The 22744-nt window shown below is 42.9% G+C and overlaps 1 protein-coding gene across 2 annotated transcripts in view; it reads right to left on the reverse strand.

The window, feature by feature from the left end:
- Positions 1-21394, reverse strand: part of SUPV3L1 (Suv3 like RNA helicase) — a 94086-nt gene extending 72692 nt beyond the window's left edge. Inside the window, exons 1-5 of one of the 2 annotated variants that reach the window (XM_030203150.1) lie at positions 20988-21394; positions 16927-17004; positions 15622-15729; positions 12679-12793; positions 7423-7591 (exon numbers count right to left, since the gene is read on the reverse strand). In XM_030203150.1, the coding sequence (XP_030059010.1) occupies positions 7423-7591; positions 12679-12793; positions 15622-15729; positions 16927-17004; positions 20988-21237 (720 nt within the window). In that variant the 5' untranslated portion in view covers positions 21238-21394. The remainder of the gene's footprint in view (positions 1-7422; positions 7592-12678; positions 12794-15621; positions 15730-16926; positions 17005-20987) is intronic. The other variant, XM_030203151.1, reaches the window with a different exon arrangement.
- Positions 21395-22744: the final 1350 nt, after the last annotated feature.

Raw genomic sequence — 22744 nt, forward strand, 5'->3', positions numbered from 1 at the left:
GTGCCATCAAGATGTGCTCTAATAGCGGAGGTCTACAGTCTTAGCCAGTAGAGATGTAGAAATATTGAAGCATACTATTTGAAGGGCCCCAAAAGAGGTCCTGCCCCTTAGTAACCTCTTCTATTTTAAAATCTATGGAAGGTTTCTTAGCTACCACCAAGATGTCCTAAATTGCAAGTGGCAAACTCAAGGAGGCAAGTAAGCACTGCACAAAGTTCAATTTGATGAAGTTAAGGAATATGGTGGAAAGGGCAGACATTGTTAATTTCTCTTTGAGGAGAAAAGTTTGAGGTCTCTGAGGTCCAAATGAACCACAGTCCTCCTGTCTTCCTTAGGATGAAGAAACACTAGGAACAAAACTTCTAATTCCTTTCCTGTAATGGAACAGTTTTGATTGCATTGGCCTACAATAGCAGACCCACATCTTGCCCTATCTGATCTTCCATGATAGGTAGGAAAAGTTGTGGGTCTGAAGACAAGTTGGCAATGTCCCAAATAGTTCAGTCACCAAAGAGGAAGGCTGCCTGGGTTGAAAACAGGGGTAGCCTCTTGTTTTCTTTCTCTCTCTGGCAAGGCCTAGAATAGGATTGTTGCTGAGCCTGTTGCATTTATTTAACAACAGAGAGAAAAAGCTTGTTTTTTTTTTTCTAAATGAGAACTTCCTATACTGGGCTATGGGCTATGCTCATTCATCTAGAGGATGTTGTCTGCTCTGAAACAACAAAAGAAAGATGTTGCTCGATTCGTTTCTTTAACTTTTACCCTCCAAAGTGTATCTCCAGTACAGGCTGCTAACTTGGGGCTCAGATAAGAGCCAAATGGCCCATCCAGTCTGCCCTTCCTCAGTAACCACTAACTCTTCCATTCCTAAGGGATCCGACTCCATCCTGTTTATACATTTCTGTAGGTGCGGTCTCCAGAATTGCATGCAGCACTCTAAATGGGGTCTCACCAGAGACTTATACAGGGGCACTATCACCTCTTTTTTCCTGCTGGTCATCCCTCTCCTTATGCACCCAAGAATCCTTCTGGATTTGACCGTCACCTTTTCTACCTGTTTGGTCACCTTAAGGTCCTCAGACACAATCACCCCCAAGTCCGCTCTTCTTTCGTACACAGAAGCACTTCACCTCCAATATTGTACTGTGCCCTTGGATTCTTGTAACCCTAGTGCATGACCTTGCATTTCTTAGCATTAAATTTTAGTTGCCAATTCTTTCCTCATGTCATTCACACCCTCTGGGGTGTCCACCCTATTACAGAGTTTGGTATCATCCGCAAAAGAGACATATCTTACCAGACAGCCCTTCTGCAATATCACTATCACTCACAAAGATGTCTGAAGACTGATTCCTGCGGTACACCACTGATAACATCCCTATCATAAGTACTGCAATACTGGGACAGACCAAAGATCCATCAAGCCCGCATCCTGTTTCCAAAGTGACCAATCCAGATTACAAGTACCTGGCAAGATCCCCAACATAATACAATACATTTTATGCTGCTTATCCTAGAAATAAGCAGTGGATTTTCCCCAAGTTCATTTTAATAATGGTTTATGGACTTTTTCTTTTAGGAAGCTATTCAAATCTTTTTTAAACCCAGCTGTTTTTACTACATTTTCTGGCAACAAATTCTAGAGTTTAATTACACGTTGAGTGAAGAAATATTTTCTCCGATCCCTATCATTAGAGCAAGCTCCATTTACCACTACCGTCTCCTCCCGTTTAACCAGTTTCTAACCTAGTCACTTTAGGTCCTATACGAGGGCACTGGTTTATTAATCAGTCACCTGTGTGGCAACAGTGTCAAAGGCTTTACTAAAATCCAAGTACACCACATCTAGAACCATTCCCACGTCTTACTGTTTGTCACCCAGTCAAAGAAAAGTCAGATATTTCTGATAAGACCTGCCTCTAGTGAAGCCCTGCTGCCTCGGGTCCTGCATGCCATTCGATTCGAGAAACCTCACGATCCTCCGCTTTAGAAGCATTTCCATTAATTTACTCATCACCGAGGTCACACAGACAGGTTTTAATTCCCAATCTCCTCCTTACGTCCGCTCTTGTGCACAGGGACCACATCTGCCTTTCTCCAGTCTTCCGGGACCACACCAGACTCCAGGGAAGCATTGAAGAGACGCCAGGACATCTCCTAGTTCGAGTTCCCTTGGATGTACCCCACCAGGCCCCATCACTTGTCTACTTTTAGTTTAGCTAGCTCCTCATGAACACGGTCTTCTGAGAATCGGTCCAGGTCTACCATACATCCATACCCATTAGCGTTTGTTTCTGTGGTCCTACCCCCGGCCCTCTCATCCGTGAATACAGAACAGAAGTCATTGTTAAGCAGTTCTGCTTTATCCTTATCGGATTTATATATAACTATATATAACTAATCTACCAATCTCGGATACCCTAAGATTCTTGGAGTCACCATTGATCGGCATCTAACACTTGAGAATCAAGCGAAAAACACAACCAAAAAGATGTTTCACTCAATGCGGAAACTAAAAAGAATAAGACCATTTTTTCCAAGGATCATCTTCTGCAATCTGGTACAATCATTGGTACTCAGTCATCTGGATTATTGTAACTCACTCTATGCCGGCTGTAAAGATCATATACTGAAAAAACTCCAAACAGCCCAGAACACAGCGGCCAGACTAATATTCAGAAAACCAAAATATGAAAGTGCAAAGCCCCTACGAGAGAAACTGCACTGGCTCCCACTCAAAGAACGAATCACGTTCAAAGTATGCACCCTCGCTCATAAAATTATCCATGGAGATGCCCAGCCTACATGTCAGACCTAATAGACCTGCCACCAGGAATGCAAAACAATCCTCTCGAACATTCTTAACCTTCATTTCCCCAACTGCCAAAGGTCGAAATACAAATTAACACACGCCTCCACCTTCTCATACATGAGCACGCAACTCTGGAACGTGCTACCACGCTATTTGAAGGCAACCTATGAACTGACTAACTTCCGTAACTACTAAAGACTCATCTCTTTGAAAAGATATACCACAAAGATAAAATATGTATATCTCCAAATACACATACCAACGTCGTAACATGGTCCATTGTTTTACAATGTCTCTATTACACCAGTATATTCTATTCCTAATGTCTGATGATGTCTTCTGTAATACTACTATCTAGTATTCCTATTGTCTGTCAATGTCTTCTGTAATGCCACTATCTTGTACTTCATGACCATGTAACCCAAAATCCTTCTGTAAAACAAATATATCTTTTGCTATTTCCATTATCCATGATATATGTAAGCCACATTGAGCCTGCAAAGAGGTGGGAAAACGTGGGATAAAAATAAAATAAATAATAAATAAATATTTTTCCCCCTCAGGCTTTGAGACTCACAATGTTATTCTGGAACTTCTCCTGTCATTACATCTGAAAACATCTTGTCCCCCAATTTATATATCAGCTACCTTTTTCTCATTTGCCTCTTGGCTTCCCTGACAACTTTTCCAGCTTCTCTTAGTTTTTCCAGGTATTTTTTGCCTGTCTTCTTATTTCTGAGTCGTCTTGTATCGTACGAAGGCTAACCTTTTTTCCCTTACCTTTTCAGCAACTACATTTGAGAACCAGAGTGGTCTTCTTTTTCTCTTACTTTTAAGTCATTTTCTAACATAAAGGTTTGTCGCGTTTAAAATGGCTCCTTTCAGTTTTGCCCACTGCTGATCTACTTCCTTCAGCTGTTCCCGTTCAATTAACTGTACTTTGAGAAATTCACCCATCTCGGCAAAATTAGTTCTTTTGAAATTTAGGATTGTCAATCTTGAAAAAGCCCTCTCCTCCTTTGTCTTAATATTGAACTACACCATTCTGTTATCACTAGATGCCAAATGATCTCCCACCCTAACATCAGAAAACACTGTCCCCATTTGTAAGCACCAGGTCTAGAATAGCTCCATTCCCGCGTCGGTTCAGTCAGTCAATGCTGAAACAATTCTTCCTATAGAGAATCCAAGATCACTTTGCTTCTAGATGACCTCGCAGCAGGGATGCTCCAATCGATGTCTGGCATATTAAAATCACCCATCAGTAGTACTTCCCCTTTCCTAGCTAACTTGTGGATAATGTGAGATACAAGGATCAAATAAATAAAGTGGCATTAAGATAGGGATTTTCAGTTCATTGAGAACAGTGAGCATCACCAATCCTTTCTCTCCTTAACCCACCCTCTCACTATGACCTGTTTCTTCCAATCCAGGTGGTTTCTATTTTGCTCCCCCAGTGTATTCTCCCCCCCTCCCCCAACTTTTCCATCCCTTCCACCCCTCCTCCCTCCTAATCAACTCTTATCTTGTCTTCTGTGATCCTTCCTCTCTTGCTCTCTCTCTTCTCTCATTTTGCCTAGGAAGCCCCATACACACAACTTCCCTAGGTTGCTCATTTCACACTTCCATCTACCTCCTCTCTCCTAAACCGCTGCTGCCTCCACTTCTCCTTGTAACTCTTGTTATGCCTCAGACAGTCTTTTCTGCCCCTACCCCCTACTCAGCAACCTCCCTCACACATTACAGACACCTCCCCACTTCCTTCTTTTCTACCAGCAACATTAGTTAATACACAGCTACTTGGCCACTGTGTGGCTCAGTCAGCTTTAAAGCACACTATGGTAAATTTGGGAGGTCTTCCACTATCGTAGTGGGGTAGGGTGAACCAAGTTCAAATGATTATATTTCCTTGTTGGCTTTATGTGTTGCAGATGCTTCCACTTCGCTTGTTGTAGAAAGACCTGAAAAGTATTTATGGGGCCTACAGCAGGTTCTGTTGGGCGAGAAGAAGCCTAAGCTGCGGTTCTCGTTTATGCTGGGGGCTTGGAGGCAGAGAGGTCTTGGGCTCCCTGATTTATCTTTGTATAATCAAGCCTGCTTATTGCGTCATCTGGGTGACTGGTTTTGCCAGACCAGTGTGCTTACTCCGATTGATATGGAACAGGAATATTTTGCTCCCTTTGATTTTTTTTCGTTGTTGCATCATACTCACGGCCATCTCCCACGTCATTTTAGGCATTGTGTGCTACTTAATCCACTGCGGGAGGTGTGGAAGCTGCTGGTGGGAGAATATGGGGGGGGGGGGGAGCCCTAACGGTGTCCAGACCAACTAACCATTCGTGGCAACCCAGCCTTTGAGCCGGGTCTGGATAATCCAGTGTTCCTTGCATGGGAGCGGTATGGAATCACGAGGGTTGAACACTTACTGGGGAGGGAAGGTGATTTAATAGGTTACGAAGAGTTGCAAGCGAGCATTGGGATGTCCTGGGGGAACCGTTTTGCATACGTCGAAGTTAAACATTACATATCTGCATTGGACCAATCAATGCTGAGAGCAAGCCTGGGACACAGAGTATGAGAATTCTTTCAGGAAATGGAGGCCACGGGGTTGTCAGTGTCTGCACTTCATAAACCATTAGTACGACGGTACCCTTCAAAAAGTTATTTAGTTGTCAAAGATAGGTGGGAACAGGAGTTGGGGTTTTCTCTGATGGGATGGGATGTTGGGTCTACGTTGCGGGGTATCCCAGCCCTCATTTCGGATGAGAGATTACAGGAGTGTGGCTACAGGGTAATCATGCGTGCATACATGTCTGGACAACAGTTAGACCATATAGGCTCTTTACAGGGGGCTACCTGTGTTAGGTGTGGCCATTCACCTCATTCACTTTTTCATGCCTTCTGGGCTTGCCCAGGAGTGCGGGCCTTTTGGGAGCGAATTAGAAGGTTTATGGTTAAATGCTGGGGACACCTGCGACTGGAACCTGGGACCATTTTGTCCTGGATACGCAATTGGCTTTTAGTGCTCAATCTAAAGGGTGCTCGTCTCTTATGTCGCAAGTTGAGCTTGGTGGCTCGGAAAAGCATATTACAGTGTTTGGACAGTTTCGGAGCCACCAGCTATTGGCATTGGAGGAACCAGGTGCAATCTGTTAGCTGTGTGGGAGGCGAGGGAGGCGAAGGGTTTCCCGAAGCGGTTGTTATGTTTCACACAGATCTGGGATCCTTATCTGCAGGTGCTGAGTCCCAGAAGGCGAAGCCTGCTTCTTAAGATGATATAATACGATGCTTTAGAGTGACCCTGGGGCTCATTTTCAAAGCACTTAGCCTTCCAAAGTTCCATAGAAACCTATGGAACTTTGGAAGGCTAAGTGCTTGAAAATATGAGGCTTCCTCAGGGTTCACCCAGTTTAGCCAGTTGACATCCCCAGGGGGATGGGGTGGGAGTCCGAGGGGATATGGAGGAGGGGCGGCTTAGGAGCGCAGGGAGAGGGGGGGAAGAGGGGGTCCTGCTCAGTGTTGCCAGGTGGGCGGTTTTACCGCCCAATTGGGCGGTTTTCCGCGATCCGCCGCGGGAAATTTTTGCCCGCGGCGGGTTGCGGTTTTTTGGGCTGTTTTTGGCCTTCAGGGCGGTTTTTTCAGCCGCGGGGGGGCGGGGTTAGTGACGTTTTTGGGTGGGGTTATGACGTTTTGGGCGGGGTTAGTGACGTGGGAGGCGGGGCCGATTGACGGGGAGGCGGGGCCGATGACGTGAGAGGCGGGGGGCCGATGACGGGGAGGCGGGGCCGGTGACGGCGGGGTGATGACGGCGGGGCGGGGGTGATGACGCGGGGGGGGGGGGGTCAGGGGCGGGGTTTGTGTTTGGGCGGGTTTTTTGGCTGTTTTTTTGGGCTGGATTGGGCTGGAAAAAAATTTTCCCACCTGGCACCTGGTCCTGCTGGTGGGAAGTGGTTGGGGTGGGGGGGGGGGGGGGTAGGGTCTAGGCTTTGTTTGCTAGTATACGTAATAGAGGGTGGGGGTTGGAGGGGGGAATTGGATGGGAGGAGGGGGGGGGAGACAACTGAAAATGTGATGTTGGATGTTTTTTTTTTCCTTATGTATATTATACTGGAATGAGTCTTTTGATATGTATCATCATTTGGATGTTGGAAGTATGCATCTTTTTTGTGAAAATAAAAACATGTTAAACTAAAAAAAAAAAAAAAAACAACATCACTATCGCAGCAGTAACTATGACTGAAAGGAAAAGTCACATGGTCAGGTGCCGCAGAACTGCTGCATTAGCTGCTACTTCAGCAGGGAAGGAGAAAGGGGCGTCAGAAGGGGTAACTAAGGGAATCGTCATCAGGAGTGGGGAAGCAGCGGACTGTGAGGGAGATGCAATGGGTGGTAGTACTGGATGACGCCTGAAAAGCGAGTTTGCTGCAATCTCATGGTGGGGGGGGGGGGGGGGGGGGGAGTTCTACAGAAACCCCATGACTACAGCATTGCAGACAACTGAGATCTTTGATGATATTGGACGACAAGCACAGTGTTTTTACAACAGCTAAGAGCCACAAGGAAACTTTATACGATAGGCTGAGAGCACTCATTTGGCAACATTTACTAACCGCATCGTTAGTCTTTTGGTAGATCTCATGTGCCAGAAGTTTTAAAGGACCACAATACACGCCTGATTTTGCTGCTAAGTATCTTTGTATAGCATGGTAAGTTTTCCCACTGTTTGTAGGGCCAGCATGGAAAACTATCTTTCGCTGAATAGCTCTTGCTTCAGGATACCTACAAAATAAAATACATGAAATCAGAATGCACACACACACATTTAGGGCTCATTTTACAATGGCACGGTAGCATTTTTTGCATGTGCGTTAAATATGCATGCACTAAATGCTTGAGATGCCCATATATTCCTATAAATCCCAAACATGTATACTCAACTTTCTTCCGTTTAAATGTTAGGCGAGCATATTTTTGTTCTAGCAACATCAAAGCATGTAACTTATTCCTTCATTGCCAGAATGAAGGAGCTTGGTCACTAACCCATCCTCCTAGCACTGTTCGTTTACCCAGCATCCCTGCTTTCCTAATTAACAACAAATAATTTTTTTTTTTTAAATCAGGATTTATGAGGCTTGTGGTATCTCCTCTCTCAAAATGCTTGGCTCAAAATACTTAAAGCCATTTTAGAGGTCGGTATGCTAATCTGATGATCCCCTGCAAACGCCTCAACATGTTTAGTTATACAATGAGGATAAACTGAAGTGAAGTTGAGTATACATGTTTGGGATTAATTGCACACTCCCTTCACATATATAATTGATTATATGCCTATATACTACTACATATATTCCTATAGGCATCTCTAGCATTTAGTGCATGCTAATGATTAGCATGCGCTAAAAGTGCTAGTGCGCCTTTGCAAAAGACTCCCTTATTGCACAATCTGCTTCACCACATCATTATAAAATTTAACGTAAGTTTATCTCTGAAATTTGGTAGGTTAAAAGGCGTCAATAAAATTGATAGCCTGGGCATCCCCATTTTGAAAGCTTGATAAATTAAATTATCGTCTCTGCACTTTTTTTTTTTGTTGCTTAAGTTGGAATGCACCTAGGTAACAGTTAGAAGACTGAATGGATGCTTTCATTATTTATTTAAAAACAGGCCACAGTGGAATGTTACTGTACAGAAATGGAGGCCTGTGCCAAAAGGCTGAAGGCTTTTTTCAAATACTTTTAAATGATTTAGTAGTTTATTTACTAAAGAGCAGCAAACTAATCTGTTGCTGCAGTACCTTATCATGTGTCCCAATCATTTGTTAAAAACTGCACCGCACTGTTTTGTAGTTGACTTGACAACTAATCTCAATAATCTGCTATCTAAGGGTCTGTTCCCTCCTGACCATGGTCGCATACTTCTTACGCCCATTCCTAAAAACCCTAAGGTTAAACCTGATGTAATCACAAATTACCGTCCTGTAGCTTCCATACCTCTGTTAGTCAAGGTCACGGAGAGTAGTCAACACTCAACTGAATGAATTCCTGACGAACTTTGATATCCTGCACCATTCGCAGTCTGGATTCTGCGCTCAGTACAGTACCGAAACAGTGCTGGTTACTCTCCTGTCTAACTTCAAACGTGAGATATTGGTTGGAAAAAAAATTCTTTTACTGCAATTTGACTTGTCCAGTGCTTTTGATATGGTGGATCACGGACTCCTCTTACACCTACTTGATACGTTTGGAGTGGGCGGTTTTGTTTTGCACTGGATTAAGGGTTTCCTGACGTCAAGATCTTACCAGGTCAAAGTGAAATCAACCATTTTCCGCTCCCTGGAGAGCCTCTGTGGGGTGCCTCAAGGCTCGCCCTGTCGCCCACATTGTTCAATGTCATGCTGATCCCACTTGCTACTGCCCTATGCAACCTTGGTCTAAACCCGTTCATTTATGCGGATGATGTCACCATCTACATACCTTTTGTAAGACAGTAGCTGAAATCTCGGATCTCATTGCTGCAAGTTTTTCTACTATGGAACTTTGGGCGAAGGTGTTTCGGTTCAAGTTAAATAAGGATAAAACTCAGTGCCTTCTTCTCCACTCCCCTTATTTTACACTTCCGACAGATTCCCTTGTAGTAAAAGACTACGTTCTCCCTATTTCTAGTAGTCTAAAGCTCCTTGGGGTAAATTTGGACAAGCATTTGCATATGGATCATCATGTACGAGTCGTCACTAAACGAATGGTCCATGCAATGTGGAGACTTCGACGGATAAGATACTGTCTAACCAGAGTACTGTTCCATATCCTTGTTCATTGGTTAGTGCTGTCTCACCTAGACTACTGCAGCGGGATCTACGCAGGTTGCCACGAATATCTTTTGAAAAAGTTCCAGACCGCTCAAAACACAGCGGCGAGATCAATACTGGGAAAACCTCGTTTTGAACATGCTCAACCACTGCGTTTCATTCTCCACTGGTTGCCTGTGAAGGAGCGTATCTCTTTTAAAATCTGCTCATTAACTCATAAAATCATTTACAGGCAAGCTCTGGAATATATGCTTGGTCTTATTGACCTCCTGCCCAGAAACGCAGTAGCTACCTCGCGTTTGTATCTCAACCTGCACTTCCCAAATTGTAAAGGCGTCAAATACAAATCGATCTTCTCCTCGTCTTTCCATTACTCCAGTGCTAAGAATTGGAATGTTTTGCCGAAATACTTAAAAATGCAAATGGATCACCAACTGTTCAAGAAGCTGCTGAAAACTTACCTATTTGGATTAACCTACTCCTCCCATAGCCTTACCGAACAATGATTCCACTTGCTTATTCCCTGGTTCTGATATGCCTTTCCATGCTTACTGTCTCTTAACATAACTCTTACTGTATTGTATTGTTATTTTAATTATTCCTATATAAGCCACATTGTGCCTGCATGTGTGGGAAAATGTGGGGTAGGAATGTACTATAAATAAATAAAATAAACTGAACCTGGCTATTACAGTTTAATAAATCAGATGGTAATTTACCATGTGTGATCCTGGCTCAGAATTTTGCACATTCCTAGTTTCACAAGGAAATCACCTTTTGAAGAGGCCAAAAAGACTAGTATAAACTCCCTTCCTCTCTTGGTACAAATTTCCCTGGTGGTCCATAGTGAATTCAACCTTCCCTTCCTCCAAGTACGCCCATAAATGTGCCAAAAACATGAGCAAGTTCCTGGAGAAAAGCCACAGACTGCTATTCAGGGTTAAGAAGCATTGAATCTAGCTACTCTTTGGGATCCTGTCAGGTACTTATGACACTAACTGGCCACTGTTGGGAATAGGATCCAGGGCACATGGCTTAATGGACCCTCATCTGATGAAGTAATGTATTATGTTCTTAACATATAACTTGACTAGGGGCACCTAATCCTTTGTAGGCAACTGCAAAAGATTTATTGCACATTCTGCTTCACCTCATGACTAAGGTTATCTCTGAAATTTAGTATACATGGAGGGGCATAATCGAAAGGGGCGCCCAAGGTTTCCTGAGGATATCCTCACAGGACGTCCCGGCGAAGGGGCGGGGAAACCCGTATTCTCGAAACAAGATGGGCGTCCATCTTCCGTTTCGATAATATGGTCGAGGACACCCAAATCTTGACATTTAGGTCGTCCCTAGAGATGGTTGTCCTTAGACTTGGTCGTTTCTGATTTTCGGCGATAATGGAAGCTAAGGACGCCCATCTCAGAAACGACCACATGCAAGCCCTTTGGTCGTGGGAGAAGCCTAGTGCACTGGTCCCGCTGACATGCCAGGACACCAACCGGGCACATTTCAATTGCTCCCAGGTACATAGCTCCCTTACCTTTTGTGCTGAGCCCCCCCAAAACCCACTACCCACCACTGTACACAACTACCATGACCCTTACAGGTGAAGGGGGGCACCTAGATGTGGGTACAGTGGGTTTGCGGTGGGTTTTGGAGGGCTCACATTTACCAGCACAAGTGTAACAGGTAGAGGGGGGATGGGCCTGGGTCCGCCTGCCTGAAGTGCACTGCACCCACTAAAACTGCTCCAGGGACTGTATACTGTTGTCATGGAGCTGGGTATGATATTTGAGGATGGCATAGAGGTTGGCAAAAAAATATGTAAAAAAAATTTTTTGAGGGTGGAAGGGGGTTAGTGACCACTGGGGGAGTAAGGGGAGGTCATCCCCGATTCCCTCCGGTGGTCTTCTGGTCAGTTTGGGCACCTTTTCGTGGCTTGATCGTAAGAAAAAAAGGACCAAGTAAAGTCATCCAAGTGCTCGTCAGGGACGCCCTTTTTTTCCATTATGGGTCGAGGACGCCCATGTGTTAGGCACGCCCAAGACCCGCCTTCACTACGCTTTCGACACCCCCCCGGGAACTTTAGTCGTCTCCACGACGGAAAGCAGTTGGGGACGCCCAAAACTGGCTTTTGATTATGCCGATTTGGGCGACCCTGGGAGAAGGAAGCCCATCTCCCGATTTGTATCAAAAGATGGGCGTCCTTCTCTTTCAAAAATAAGCCTGCTAGGTTAAAAAAATGTTTTAATAGAGCATCAATGAAATTTTTTGAAAGCTTGATAGTGCAATAAGAATATATATATATATATATATATATATATATATATATATATATATATATAGCAGATTACAATCTTCTCCTTCATCATGCTCTTCAGAATAATTACTGACTACACCATAACTGTTACATGGCAGACTTATGAGTACAACCACAGGGAGCCACCCTATGGTTAGTCCTCTATTTTAAAAAGCACTTGGAAGTTATGGGCTCCTTTTACAAAGGTGCACTAGCGATTCTGTGCTGCAAATGTGAAGAAGCCTATTCAATTACTAAGGGCTTCGACGTATCTGCCAAGTGGGATTCATTAGCGTGGCTTTGTAAAAGGAATCCTATGAAACTTAACTGAGTTTTTATCTGTGATACCACTGTTTTAGAGCATTATTCCTTCATCAGGGGTGAATGGGGGAGAGGAGGGAGGGAGAAGGTTCTAGTATCGGAGGGCTATAAGAACCAAAGCCTTCTGTTTGTTATGAATCACTGTGCAGTAAGCTTAGGTTTGAGAGGGCATGGGTTCAAAGAAAGGGGGGGGGGACCAATTTTGTATAATTCTAGACTTATTTTTGATAGTTTCTTTTGTTACACTTTGTCTAAACTCAATAAAAAAACACTTGAAAGATGTTATCTCTATACAAACATTTTTTTTCCATCTAGTTAACAGTAAAATGAAATACTCGTTGCTTCACACATGCATGGACATGAATGCATAAAAAATTATGTCCTGAAGCATGCAAACTGCTTTTGAAGACGCATCGTGCTATTAATTTATAAGCTTACCAATTGGGTGGTAATCTCAAATCGCTGATTTTTCGTAAATCATCCATACAGTCCAGCATAGGAAAGATCTGCTTGGCATGCCTCATGAAGAATGGGAAGAGATCATCAACGTGACCTGGAAGAGAAATCTTACTATTGAAATAAAGCAAATACATCTTATAAAATAGAGGCTTAAAAAGTTGTTAAAACACAGTGTGATCCATTATGCCCCAAATGTATTTAGTCACTAAAATACAGATGTAATCAAAATTCATCTAGACCGTTATCTTTAACCAACTCTTGTACCAGTCCAAAGAAAAAGTTATTACAATCCCTTAATGCCATCCAGATTTCTGAATGCAAGGGAAAAGAAGAAATCAATGAATTTACACCAGATGCCAGGAGAAAAAGGAAAACTCATGGCACTCATCACCCCGACTGGCTTTTCTACAAAGGGGTAACTCTGCAGAACCGTTCCTTTCTTAATGAATTCCATTACACCAAGGTGCTAAGGTATGCAATAATCCCCAGAATACCTTTATTTGCTTTAAGGATCAAGCACAACTTCTTAAGAGGAGGAAAAAAATATACCCTCTCAACGAAAAACATTGCTATTCACTTTGCTTTAATACTGACCATTGAAAGTATTTACCTCCAGGACTGTGGTGTGAACCAGGAACAGCAGAAAATGGAAAAGCAAACTGAGAATCACTAGTTCTAAGTGGTTACAGTGATTGTTAAGACATTTTTTAGCACGGCAGCCCGTTAGAAGTTAGTCACTATAGGCTGCGTGCCTGATTGATAACTTCCCACCATAGTTGTAACAATGTGAGGTACTGTTAAGTTGGGCTATTTTAGAACAGGGTCCCATTTCATGCAATCAGATCCTGTTCCAAAATAAGTCAGGTTAACAGTAGCCTTACCCCCCCCCCCCCCCCCCCCCCACACACACACACAATATCTTACATTTACCACCTTTTTGAAGAAATTCATCTAAGGTGGGGTATACCAAGTATAACCTGGACATAGGCAATGAACAATTACAACAGTAAAATATTCAGACAGTACACATTATAGCATAGCATGATCCTTACAAAATGTCAACACAATACACATTAAAACAGCCTAACAAATGGGTCAAGCTGAATCAGATGAGATAGATAAGGGTATCTAACAGGCAGAAAAGGTGCATGCAACCAATCTCAGCTACAGTAAACAAAACCTGCAGTATATGCAGCTGATTTTAGTCCCAGTATGTGTGACTAGCTAGCTAGTTCCCTCTTCTACTAAGGAGCCTATTTAAGGTGTGGTAAAAGTCGGGCTGTTACCACAACTTCTCACAGACGTGACTAACCTGGGAGCATCAGGCCACTTCTTAATGAGGCTGGCCAAACTGCACCCCCACCCCCAGAGTCTAATGTGGTTGAGGCAAGAGTGATCCCCAGTCGCTGCTGCTGCCACATGCCAGTGTCAGATTGAAAAAAGCACCAGCAACCCCTAGCGGAGGTTTCACAGTACTACCACTAGGGGGTCCAGGAATAATATAGCTTGTGTTGTTTACCACAAGCTGCAATATTCAATTTACACACTAAGGAGCCTTTGTGCATGTAACAGCATCTCATTATTGTTTATCCCGTGGTACCTAATATTAACATGCATTATAGTAATATAATGCACATTACCCTTTAAATGCATGTTAATGCCTACCCTCCTAAAGATTAGGATATATGCTTCAAGAACCTACTGAATAGTCTAGCTTGAAGATGTATATTAGCCCTTGCCCTCAGTAAAATACAGGCCAATGGCTCAGCCTAAAGAGCTAGGCCTCTTTAAGAAAATCAGAATCATTCCTGATTTAATATATTTCGCTGCAGCTCAAGCTGAAATGAGTTTTCAGAGAGCTAGCCTTATAAAAAATCAGAGATCACCTTTGACACAGTTATATTTCACTGTATCAAGTGCTGAGCTGGCAAGGAGGGGGTTTTTGCTCTTGGAAACTGTCCTGGAACTGGCACCTGTGAGAAAGTTACGAGCACAGATGTTATGGTTAATGTACGTCACTAGAGGGGATGAAAGTAGGGTTGGAGCGGAAAAGAGGGCAATGTGACCTGTGAATTCATTTCACAGATGGGCCTTCAGGGTATTTTGTGTATACTTTAGGGCTTAAGAATATTTGAAGCCATTGTTATCAACGGATAAGGGCCAGAAACCCTGGTGAGAAAATTGGGTTCCACTGAAACCAATGGAAGAGAAGGGTATATAACAAGGCAGTCTGAGGGGTATTGGAGCAGAAGACTCCAGAAGGCGAGAGAGAGAGAGAGACGTGTCATGAACTGTTGTACCATCCTATAAATGCCTGCACCATCATTGGGTGAGATGAAAATGCTAATAAACTATCTTGCTATATCTACTGCATACCGGGCTCCTTTCTAATTGGGAAGGTTACCACTGCCTGACGATGTAGAACTGTCATGAGCAGATCCAAGGTTGGGATGATTAAGTTTCTAGAGGGGATTTGCAATTCTATCCAGGATAACAGAGAGTCCATGGCTTCCGCTACTGCCCAAGTAGGTGAGGCAGATCCAATAAATAAACAAGCTCAGCGGTGTCCAACCTGAGCCCTCGAGGGCCATAATCCAGTCAGGTGTTCAGGATTTCCCCGATAAGTACACATGAGATCTATTTGCATATACTGCCTCTATTGTATGCAAATAGATCTCATGTATAGTCATTGTGGAAATCCTGAAAACCCGACCAGGCGAGGGCTGAGGTTGGACACCCCTGGTCTAGCTGAAAATCTGAAAAGTCTGAAGGAAAACTTAGGCACAAACTTATCTTTTCAGTTTCTTAAATCGAAAGATTTTCTGACATAAAAAGCTGTTAGATAAAGAGAAGTGAGGGTGAAAAGAAAAAAACAGTAGCACATCTTGAAATGTTTTGAACTTTACAAAAATATATACTTGCCTGCACCACAGCATATATCACTTAGAATAACATGGAGATCTACGCTGAGAGAATCTGACTCCATCACATATTTTCTGAAGCTGACAAAGGCTTGGTGGAAAAGACGAGCTGTGGAGAAGTAACTATATGGAGTTTTTACAGCAGTCTACATGCAGGGAACACATTTTAACAAGGCTACAGAGACTTGCTTTCAGAGTGCAAATTAAAGCAACCTAATACCAAGACTTACACTTAGCTAGATGCATTAAAGTCATGCTATGAATTACACATGACCACACAATGCATCTATTTTGTATATTATAAATTGTCCATCCGAGATAACCCACAAAATCAATTTAGACATTATCCAATAACAATATACCTCCTCTCGCTATGCTGTCTTATATATTTTCCTATATGTAGCTACTCTTTCACACAGAATGAGGTTAAGTAGTAACTCTCATGCTGTAATGACTCCTTCAGTTTCTGAAACCAAGAAAGTAAAGAGGGAATCCTTAGTGCAGGGCTTACAAATCCCAGGTGTCAGGCTGCCATGGAACCCATAATCTCATTCCCTGAACTGCCTGCCACCGCTGCTGAAGAAAGAAGCGCTCTAGGTACACTTGTACCCACACTTCTTACTTGGAATAAGCTGCGGTGCGGGAACTTCCAGAGGAAGTTTTATGAAACTTGTACCACAGTCCATGCACCACACAGCTTAAACTTAATGAGAGCCATGAGTGCAAGTGCAAATGGCGCACAGGTTTCTATCGTGGAAGCAACAAACTGAAAATGGGAAGGTACATTAAGCCTGCTGTCTGACTGAGGGGATGCCTAGAACGTGTGAAGGCAAGAGGGATTTACTGACTTGTTACGTGTAAGAGGCTGGGACTCCTGTGTATAAGGGTAGGGTACGAGGAAACAGAAGACCAGTAGTGACCTGAGCCATGGTGATACATGAAGCAAAAAGGCATGCACTTTAGGTGCAGCTATCTGGGATCAGCAGCAGTCTGCTGATAGCATGGGGGTAGGGGTGGGGGGTATGTGGAGGATGGAGAGAGGTCATTGGCTTCTGCTGGCACTGTGCAGAGGCACATTAAGGACCTAAACTTTATTTTCCCAAAGACCCAAAACAGGAAAATAGTCTTAGCAGATGAGGCCCCAAAGGAGCTATGGCAGATCTGGGGTGGGCAGGTGGGGAGAAGGCATTGTGAGAGAGCCCTCAGTTTGCTGACTCCTAGAATTTTAGACAGGCTTCTAAATTCTTAACAAAATGTCTAAATGCCTCCCTTAGTGCCATAAGGCGATTTCTTTCTATCCCCTTACCATCCAGTCCATTTTCTGCTGCAAGTCTCTGCATTTCTTTCCTTTTGTAGAATTTGTTTAAAAGTGTCAGGATGTTACCTGTACAAATAAATGAACAGAGTTCACATATCTTGGAGTTAGCATCTGCATCTAATTTACACAGTGTTCAGCCTCAATATATATATGGCAACTCAGGGGTACATTCAGCAGCAAGAGCAATTCTAGAATAAAGGTTCCAAAATTCTGTGGCAATTGTGCAGTAAATCTATATATCAGACAGGGAATTTTATATGGGGAAAAAAAGACATTAAGAACAAGCTGTGTGTCCTATCCTGAAACGAGGTTCTTTAGACCTCATAGTCTGAAAAATTTTAGACCAGTGTCAAATCTTCCATATATTTTAGGAAAAATTATAGACAAAGGAGTGCTTGAAAAAGGCAAAGGTTTTTAAAGGTCTACTAATTTTTGTAGCACCTTTCTAGTCTTCTCAAATACAGTAATTAACCTACAGAATGCATTCCATAAAGTGGAAAGATATGAAAAACATTTTATATTTTTAATCTACCTTCCTAATATCAGAATCAATCACAATCTTAAAATACATAGCAAATCAACACTACAATAAAACCACAACCCTGAATTACAAACAACTCAAATACATACTTAAAAGCACTTCATAAATAAACTAAATCTATAAACTTATAATGTGCTCAAATTAAACATTAATAAATCTAAAAGTATCCTATAAACTGTAGAACGTTTCATAACCTAATCTCACTAAAAGCTAATTCATAAATTAGCTAATACATGACAGGATAATCATGGTTTCCTTTGTAAGACTATGAGGCATATTTTCAAAGCACATAGCTAAGTGCTTTGAAAATATGCCTCCATGGAGCCCTTTTACTAAGGCATGGTAGGCCTAATGTGAACTTACCATGTGGTAAAAGGGTGCTTTTTAAGTTAGCATTTCAAATGTGAAAAGCTGGCAAGCTTTCTTTGGGGCCCTTTTACTACGCCATGGTAGCACTAGCGCATGGCTACCATGCGCTAAAAAGCACTTCCGCGGGATGCACTGGGTGTCCCATGGCAGTGTGCCGCTCAGCATGCACTAATCCCACTTGGAAAATATGCCCATGGGTGGACAGTAAGTGTGCCCTATGCTAATCAGGTGGCGCAGGTACATTGCCACAAGCTGCCCAATTACTGCAGGAGCCCTTAGTAAATAGGTGGCGGTAACGGCTCCAGCGGTAATGGTCACGCGCTAATTGGGAAATCAGCATGTGGCTATTAATGAGGGGTATAGCAAATGCAGCAATTTTACTGCTGCACTAAAAGTGGCCATAGCACATGGTAAACCCATGCACTGATAGCACCGCCGGCCACTTTTTAACACAGCTTAGTAAAAGGGCCCCTTTTTAACACAGCTTAGTAAAAGGGCCCCTTTTTAACACAGCTTAGTAAAAGGGCCCCTTTATGTTTAGACTGGATAATTTTATTTTTAAACTGAAGACCTTTTTTTTTTTTTTTTTAAGAATTGTTTTATAGTTTTTCAGGTTCCCTCTAAGGATCGATGGCTTCTGTGCAAAATTTCAACTAAGCAGAGTACAATAAAACATACATAAAAATAAGTGAATAAAAAAAAAATTATACATTTTATGCTTTACTTAATACAAATTAAAAACACACAAAAAAGGAAGGCATTTCAGACTTGTGATGAAAGCTGAGAACTGAACAGAAATAATACCACTCCTCCTTGTCAAACCTTCCCCCTCCCCCACATCAGGGCTTTTAAAAACAGAATCAGCTTAGAAGGATCATAGTTAATTTAATAATTACTGTGTTGCCAGCAATCTATGATTAATATTATCCTGCCATCCTATGGATGGGACCAAACAGCCAACTTAGTAGAATGCCTATTTATGCTAAGTAATCTCTCATCTGAAGAGACAGATGTGAAGTTCAGTTTCTCTGTGCTGCTTTCGACCAACTAACAAAAATTTCTCAGTATTATATTTTCTTGTACATACTATGTTTTGCTGTGTGCAACATTCATAATCTCTGTGTGCACATGTGCTAGGTTTAGAGGCTACACTGCTGCCTTTATATTATGACTGTAGTTTCTTTTATGGTTGTTTTTATTCTTTCCAACCCAACAGAATGTTAGAAATTTTTTTTACATAAGGAATTAAAAAAAAAAAACCATCCCCCCGTCTTTCCAGGGGCAAAATAACTCTCAAAAACTTAACAAAATGGGACCAAATTTGGAATGGGGAACACCAGTAAAAACACAGCATGCTTTCCCACTAGAAAAACCCTTTCTCCCCACTGACACCCTTACCCAGCTGTGCTGACTGCTGGTAATTAAGCGGGTCTTTTACTAAGGCGCACTCATGTTTTTAGTGCACGCTAAAAATAGGCGCCATCTGAGGGCTTTAGAGATGCCAATGCATGCCTACGGGTGTCTCTGTTTAGCATGCGCCCAATTTTAGCGTGCGCTATAAACATGAGTGTGCCTTAGTAAAAGACACCCTCAGATGTGTATTTCATTTTCTTACTTGTACACTGTACTGCAACCCCTGACTGAAATGTCACCATACATAGCTATATTCGTTTATTCTTTCTAAACCAACAGAACGCTTAGGAATCACTCCATTCAAACCACTCCCTACCCTGCAGGTTAGACACAACCTATATACTAGAGAATTACAAGGGGACAAAGTCTGTCCCTCTCCCCTCCCCGTGGGTTCTGTCTCCATCCCCATGCCATCCACACAGGCCCTGTCTGTATCCCCGCCCCTGCCTCTTGGGCTCTGTCCTCATCTGCAGAAGCCTCGAACACTTATGATTTTTAATTTAAATCTTTTTATTAAAGTATAAAAAGGAACAATATGCTGTGCAACTGTTGTGTATAAATTACAAACAGAAAAACAACAATGAGCACCAATAATAACCCTCCTTCCCACCACCACCCCTCTACCCTTCCAATCCCAACAATAGGTGATTTCTACTACACCAAGGAATCCTAATTCACACTGTTAAAATGTCCAGGGGTATAAAATAAAACCCGTTCTATATGACCTAGAGGGGGAAAATATGCCCTATGAAGCACTGTTATGGTTTTTTAATCTGTAGATAATTAAGAAGTCATCAACAATCTCAGGATTCTATCTCTCCTGTCTTCCACAGTCCTTCCTGGAATAGAAGTTGTCTTCTTAGAAGATGTGCTGGTAGCAGGATGTACAGGATCCCCCATGCATATTTTGCTAGTTGTGGCCAGTATGTTTGCTTGTTTTTCCAAAAAATCAAAATATCTTTGTAGGCACAACTCAAACACAAATAACAGTCCAGTTCATTAACAGGTTTCAAAGTAGAAAATGACAAGGGGACAAAGTTTGTCCCCGTCCCTGTGGGCTCTGTTCCCATCTCCATCCCCACAGTTACTGTGGTTCCCCATCCCCATATCATTCTCTACTATATACACAGACAAACAGAGGAACTGTAATAAGTTATATGAGCCATGCTGCACATGCTTTCCCCATTAGTAAATGACCCCCACCCCCATATGTTCTTACTATTCATATATCCTGTTTATTTTGTACAACTGTCACTTATTTTAAGTTATTTTAACTTCCAGTTTAAGCAAAAAACAGCAGATACATCTCTTCTTCAGTTTTATAAAATAGTCATGTTCTGATCGCTGTGTCTGGATCATTTTTTTTCTTGAGTTTTACAGATGGAGAAATAAGAGTTTAATAATCATTGCAGGTATGGGAGCAATAGTTGATGGGAGAATGATCCCTTCTCTCACGTGACTCTCACTCATACACGTCATTATGGGGTTAGACAGTTCTCGGTCCCCAAACACACACATTCTCAGTGATAATAATCCCCTCTCCCACGCCCCCAGTTTACATCCACCTCCTCACCCAAAACACTACTTTGTCCCACTTCTGGGTCCCCTCACTCATTCTCCTCACTGAAACCTCCCTCCATTTACCTTCTCTCACCCTCCTTCCTGGCCACTGCTGCTTCTCCCACCGCACTCCCCTGCACTTTGCCCGAGCAGCAGCAAAACTTACTCTTGGTTAGGACCTGCGTCAGCTCAGCCCCAATGTTCACATCTGAACCCTGCGCAGGCTTTACCTCCAACGGCACAAACAGAGATGTGTCGGGAGCTCTGAAAGGACCGTTGCTTCCGGAGGACGTGCTCCTACTGCTGGATGCGGCTAGGAGACTCCGCTGGATGGCGAAGGACGAGGGACGGAGTGCAACGGAACAGGGCCCAGAAGCCCGAGGCCGTAGGAGTAACAAACATTTGTTCAATGCCATGCCGAGACCAGCTGCGGACACCCAAGGCAAGAACAGGAGAAAGGGAAACGTTCAGCTCGCAAGCAGCAGCATGGTACCAGGCGGCGCATTCATTATACGTCACACAGACTCAGTGAGTGCCCTAGAGATAAAAGGACCCCTGTGTGAAGCCTCCTATTCTGCCACGGATGGTGGAAACCAAGGGGGTTTAATAAACAGGAGTGGAAGTGAGCCTATCTAGTCCATTCTAAGCAAGGAAGCCAATTAGGGTAGTATACGTTTCCCCTTCCCAGCGCAGCCGTCATCTCCATTCACTCAAAACAAAGCAAACAAACCTATGAGCTGCTGCATCCACGTTGTCGTTTTTTTTAAATTGTTGGTCCATCTGTAACAAGTTAGTCTAAAGCTTTTTTTTTTTTTCCATTGGATTGGCAGTACTTTAAAAGGTGAACGACAAAAGGTTTTTTTTTACTTATTGGACAGCTTTTTCTTTGAAAGCTTCCCATATGTACTACTACTACTTAACACTTCTAAAGCGTTACAAGGCTTACCCAGCGCTGTACAGTTTAACAAAGAAGGACAGTCCCACTCCCTGCTCAAAGGAGCTTACAATCTAATGGACAAAATGTGCAGTCAAACAAATTGGGGCAGTCTAGATTTCCTGAATAGAGGTATAATGGTTAGGTGCCAAAGGCGACATTGAAGAGGTGGGCTTTGAGCAAGGATTTGAAGATGGGCAGGGAGGGGGCTTGGTGTATGGGCTCAGGAAGTTTATTCCAAGCATAGGGAGAGGCGAGGCAGAAAGGGCGGAGCCTGGAATTGGCGGTGGTGGAGAAGGGTGCAGGGAGGGATTTGTCCTGTGGGCGGAGGTTTCGGGTAGGAGCGTAAGGGGAGATAAGGGTAGAGAGGTAATGAGGGGCTGCAGATTGAGTGCATTTGTAGGTTAGTAGGAGAAGCTTGAACTGTATGCGGTACCTGATCGGAAGCCAGTGAAGTGACTTGAGGATAGGGGTGATATGAGCATATTGGTCCAGGTGGAAGATAAGACGTGCAGCAGAGTTCTGAACGGATTGAAGGGGGGATAGATGGCTAAGTGGGAGACCAGCGAGGAGTAGGTTGCAGTAATCAAGGCGAGAGGTAATGAGAGAGTGGACGAGAGTTTGGGTGGTGTGTTCAGAGAGGAAAGGGCGAATTTTGCTGATGTAGATATAAATAGATATAAATATCATGGAATAACAATTGAATATCAATAAAACAGTTAAAAAAATTATTATAGCTGGTAGAAACAGCAATTTTAAACTCTGTATTTTGTGCTCATTTTTCTACACTAAAAACTAAATAAATACACTGTATACAATACAGATGGCCAAATTTCAGTGAGGATATCCTGTTTCCTGATGGGTTCATCTTAAATGTTGTTGTAATCTGCCTTGGGAAGCTTGGTATTATAAAGATGATGGAATATATTGAAATTAAATGGAAATAGAATTAAACTCTCCTTTCAATGGGGCACATGGAATCTTCATCT

This window comes from Microcaecilia unicolor, chromosome 5, assembly GCF_901765095.1.
Source record: "Microcaecilia unicolor chromosome 5, aMicUni1.1, whole genome shotgun sequence".
NCBI lineage: Eukaryota > Metazoa > Chordata > Amphibia > Gymnophiona > Siphonopidae > Microcaecilia > Microcaecilia unicolor.